Genomic DNA, 5352 nt, shown 5'->3' with positions numbered 1-5352 from the left:
ATGTAGAACCCCACCGTTCATAGTGAGAAGCTAAAACAAAGTTTTCAGGACTGTTGAACTCGATGTCTTGAATTCAAAACAGCTTCACCCAACAACAGTGGGACAAGGTCATATAAATCTGCCGACAGTACACACCAGCAGCAGCACTCATTAAATCTGAAGCGAGTAACTGAATTTTAGGTTTTTCTCCGACACTATTTTCATTAAAAAACATTAAAATGACTGTATACCAAACCACATTATGTTTACTCTATTCTATACCAACCAAATTAAGGAGCCAACAGTAATCATATTTCACTAATACGCTCCACCCAACTCCTTCTGTACATGACTGGGCTGTGTGCAAACAAGCAGGGTCATTGGTCCTTCTTGACTTCACACCTGCCGATATCATATTCCAACTCACAGCCGCAGTGCTGAGGACAGACCTTTAGCTTTAGAATTTGGAGTTTTACATTTGCCCTCCACCAGCAGAAGAACCATGGCAGCGACTCTCTGTCAGGTGATGGGCTTCCTCCTGAGTCTGTTAGGGTTGGGGGGGATGATCGCAGCGACAGGGATGGACCAGTGGGCGACCGAGGACCTCTATGACACCGTGGTGACGGCTATCTTCTCCTACTCGGGCCTGTGGAATTCCTGCGTCCGGCAGAGCTCCGGCTTCACTGAGTGCCGGCCGTATTTCACCATTCTGGGACTGCCAGGTACACTTTTATTTTGTCAAAAAAAACACAAATGATGAAGGAGAGTACTTCATTAAGTCACCAAAAAAATAAAGGTTGATGGTTTTTGACAATGCTAAAATGTAACTATAGTCACACCTACAATTAGAGATAAAAAATAAAATGATATACAGGTAAGTAGCTGTTAAAACAAGAAATAAATTAAATGAACATATATACATATCTGAGTCAAAAATGACTTGTTCATAAATGTATACATATTTTGTATTAGCTAATAAAATGTATCTATAAAGTAACCAATGCTATCAGATAAACGTAACGGAGTACAAAGTACGACAAAGGCTTCCCAATTGTAAATGAGTATAAGTAAAGTACTACATGTGAATGATAAATTAGCATTGCATGAAAAACTCAGGTCAGGTACAAGTACCTCAAAAGTACAGTACTCATTTTGTTCTTCCCTGGTCCATGCTACATCACCCCACCAAGCCAAAATCAGGCTAGCAGTGTAACAGTCATCCTGCTACAACAGACAAACACACATGACTTCTTGGCAGATGTAACATTATCAGTTTATTTTTCTCTTAACATGATGTGGAAATACTAACGAAAGGTCAAACCACACCCTTTGTTACGAAGGGAAGGAAATTCTCGTTGCTACTGTTACCGAAACTGGGACAAAGACTGACAATTGGGTAAACATCTGATAAGAACGGTTCCTTGTTGAATCATATATAAAGATAAGCAGCCGCTCAGGCGCAGCCATTTCATGACTCTGTGGCATCGCTGGCTACTTGTTTGAGCGGGACATCTAAAATGGCGGTCTCGATGATTCAGTTAATAGGATTCATGTTGTCTGGGCTGGGGCAGTTCTTAATATCAGCTGCAACAGCAATGGACATGTGGAGCCTGCAGGATCGATCTTTTACAGTTGTGACCAACATTTACACATACTCTGGTTTGTGGAACGTGTGCGTGGGGACGTCATACGGTACAACGCAGTGCAGGCCTTATTTTACCATACTAGGACTGCCAGGTAAGAGAATTACACCCAGAGAGAAAAATACATTTATCAAACATTGCTCCACATGTTGGATTAAGGAGGACATTTTCAAAGGACCCTGGAAGGTACTTTGGAATATTCGGCAGGTTTTAGGGCAGATTTTCCACGTTTCCTTGCTGCATGAAAATGCAGCGGACTGCAGAAAAGCTGGTGTCTCTACGGAATCAAATGGAAATTTGATGAGACATCCAAAGCTTAGCTGAGCAAGCACAAGCTTTAGAGAAGTGTCACACAATGTAAAGTACATTTCCACACTCTGTGCTTAACAGCTGAATGTAGTGTAGAGCATATTGTACATAAGGTCTTATAGGCTTAAGGCTGGAATAATACAGGTACAATATCTCAGGGGATTGAAAGATGGCATTTTGGGTCAAATCGTTTTAATACATGGTGTCTTGATTTATATAGAGTTTTAATTGTAATATTGCTACTTCTGGAAAAAAACAACAGCATTTTATTTGTATTCTTTTTTACTTTTTTCAAAACATGCCATGCGTTTTGAGTGTCTTTTAAAGTAAAGTTTTGATATACTTATGCATCAAGAAAATATTTGATTTGTCAGTGCTTAAAAAGGATGAAAAGTGTTCTATATTTTATTTAAATGTTTATCGATATTGATACACTACTAATGTATAAGAAGCATTTTGTGTTGAAGCTGGTCAATATTTTGCTATTTTAACTCTATATCCTGTTGGGAATCTTTTTGGGGTAAAAATGCATCTTTATTTATTGATCCTATGCTTTTGCATGAAAAATCTTAACCTGCAAACTAATTATAACTGCCAAATAGATTTAATGATGTAAACATATTTTCCTCTGAAATAAAGAAGAGCGGAAGTAGATCCATATTAAGGAACTACAGCTCTCCATTGACCGCTTGCATATTTCTTTTATGAGTAAATACTGTGTTGAGATTGTTCTGAGTGGTATCCTCTGGCTCCAGCTCTGCTCCAGGCCGTGCGGGCTCTGATGATTGTTGGAATCATTCTTGGAGCCATCGGCGTCGTCATCGCCATATTTGCCCTGAAGTGCTTGAAGATTGGGAACATGGAGGACAGCATCAAGGCCACGATGACTCTGACGGCTGGGGTCATGATCATTCTGGCAGGTGCAGTGATGTTCACAACGTGTAGTTCTGTTATCACAGCAGAACTGTTCTGCACGCACCCATCGTTTGCTCTTCATTTTCAGGAGTGTGTGGCATTGCTGGGGTGTCTGCCTTCGCTAACTTGATTGTGCAAAGCTTCCGGTTCACCACATATTCCGATGGCGGCTATGGTGGTGGTGGCGGGGGGGGTCTTGGTGGACTCTCAGGAAATCTGACTCCGAGGTAAGCACAAATTAAAACGCGTTTTTATCTGCTACAACACTTTGTTCATTTTCTGAAAGTCTCAGGAACAAAGACCCCCTCTCTTTTTGTCCTGATCCATTTATATAAAAACCTGATCACTTTGTGATGTCATAATGTTTTTTTGGGTTGTGTAACCATCAGCCAATCACCGAACAATGTAACCCCCCCCACACACACACACACCTTATCACCTGAATCTCCTCCTAGAGCACCATTGAGTTCTTTGTAACCAAATGTCTCTCAGAGGGGCGTGGGGAGGGGCTCCTTATTTTCATCTAAAGTAACAGACAGAGAATCAGCACTTTGGAAACAGGGCTGAAACAGGGGATTATGGGTAATGCTGCAATGATCTGTTTGGTGTTTCAAGCCAAACACTTCAGAGACATGTTTTGTATATATCTGAGAACTTTAAAATATTGATGAAAAGGAGTATAATAGGGGATCTTTAAATAGTCAGTTTAATATTATAAAAAAAAATCTGATATGGGCGGTCATGCAGATGAACTACTTTTTGTATTTAATGTACATTCTAAGTGCAGGTCTTGTTGTCACACAGTTTTTCTACACTCTGGAGGACTAAATTGCAGTACATGTACTTTGTCCACCTGGCGGCTAAACTGGAAAAATGACTTCTGGAATTAGTGTGTTATTTGTATGGCATTTGGTGAAACCAGGCTGCTTTGTCAGGTTTTACTAACCATGTCTTCTTCAGGTACACTTTTGGCCCCGCTCTGTTCGTGGGCTGGATCGGGGCGGCTGTCCTCTTCATCGGGGGCATCATGCTGTGTCTGGCCTGCCGTGGAATGACTTCAGAGACGACCCAGCGGTACGTTCCGTCATCTCTGACCTTTTCTGATGATTAACACCACCAGTGGGGGAAACTTTGTCAGAAGTGCTGTGCTCTGGATGGGGTAGGGTGCTCCTACAGAAGTGTCCAGTAAGCAGAACTAGTGCAGATTGAATGTTCACTGCTGTTAAAGGAAGCCCTGGCTCCTGACAAAGCTGAACAACAATGTAAAGCATCCCTGGATAAGTTCATCTTAGTTGCTTTCAAAGTTAAGGACACTCAGCAAAATGTAAATGCACTCATTTGGTGTGTGTATTTTTTCTCTGCATATTTAATGCAGAGTTGCAAGTTTTTACGAGGCCGCTTCCAAAACAATACACGTCAATATATTCTTCTCCTGGTCACACTTTCCCTTGTCAAAAGGTTTTTAATCCTATTTATTTCAATTGTAATATCTATACGTTGGATAGAGACTGATGGGGACGGGTTAGATGATGTCAGAATTCACTGCAGCAGCTCCACTTCCTGTTTGTCTTTATTTAAAGTTGCTTGTTTTTCTGATATTCTTCAGGTATGATGGGATGGCCTACAAAGCGCCCTCTCACCCCACGATCTACAGGTCTGACACCAGACCCTCGTACAAGGCTCCCAGCGTGGACGGGAGGTCCAACCAGAGATTTGACTACGTGTAAACTCATTCTCTCTCATAGATACACTCTGCTGCTCTGTCATGCTCTTTCTGTTTTGTGTTTTTCTCTACTTTAATCTGGTTGAACATTTGAGATGTGTTTTTTATTGTGTTTTTTTTAACAGTGTCTTAAAAATCTAATACTGGTTTGGGATAAAATAATAAATAAAATTAAAAATTAATCTGATTCTTTATTTGTGTAATAAAAAATGCTCCACCATATCATGTTACGCAAAATATTAAAAGATTATAAGAAAATAAATAAATAAAAACATATATTTAAAAAAAATATGTATTACATAAAAATAAAACACTAAAGAAGCCCTGTAATGCTTTTTGGGGTTTTCCTGCAGTGTGTTCTATAGCATTTTGTAAATGGCCTACAATGGTTAAATCCCTGTGTTCCGTCCAGAGGGAGTTTTTCTCATAGTGACATCACTATGTAACACTCACACTTTTATTGGCCAGCGCTCTAACACATTGTACATGATAGGCTAAGGGGCGGGACATCTTTCAGCAGTTGATCAATCTCAACAGAGCCAGTCAGCTAACCAATCAGAGCAGACTGGGCTCGGGTTTCAGACAGAGGGTGAAAAGAGGTGCTGAAGCACAGGCAGTATGAGAAACATAAAGAGCTTTTTGAACATTAAAGCATGGAGACATGTAGAGACACTACATACTGATATGAAACCTGAACATCAGCAGGAGAGGACTCTTTAAAGTAGAGACACTACATACTGATATACACCTGAACATCAGCAGGAGAGGACTCTTTAAAGTAGA

At 40.4% G+C, this 5352-nt stretch overlaps 1 protein-coding gene across 1 annotated transcript; it reads left to right on the top strand.

Annotated features, from left to right (window-relative positions):
- The first annotated feature begins 1496 nt into the window (after nucleotides 1-1496).
- Nucleotides 1497-4573, top strand: LOC117559065 (claudin-18-like). The gene is made up of 5 exons (XM_034235711.1): nucleotides 1497-1716; nucleotides 2687-2851; nucleotides 2935-3073; nucleotides 3807-3920; nucleotides 4453-4573. The coding sequence occupies exons 1-5, from the start codon at nucleotides 1497-1499 to the stop codon at nucleotides 4571-4573; spliced, it is 759 nt and encodes a 252-aa protein (XP_034091602.1).
- The last annotated feature ends 779 nt before the right edge of the window (nucleotides 4574-5352 follow it).

The sequence above is a fragment of the Gymnodraco acuticeps genome, unplaced genomic scaffold (assembly GCF_902827175.1).
Source record: "Gymnodraco acuticeps unplaced genomic scaffold, fGymAcu1.1, whole genome shotgun sequence".
Taxonomy (NCBI): domain Eukaryota; kingdom Metazoa; phylum Chordata; class Actinopteri; order Perciformes; family Bathydraconidae; genus Gymnodraco; species Gymnodraco acuticeps.
Note: the sequence above shows the minus strand (reverse complement) of the source record. Positions and strands in the feature narration are given on the sequence as shown.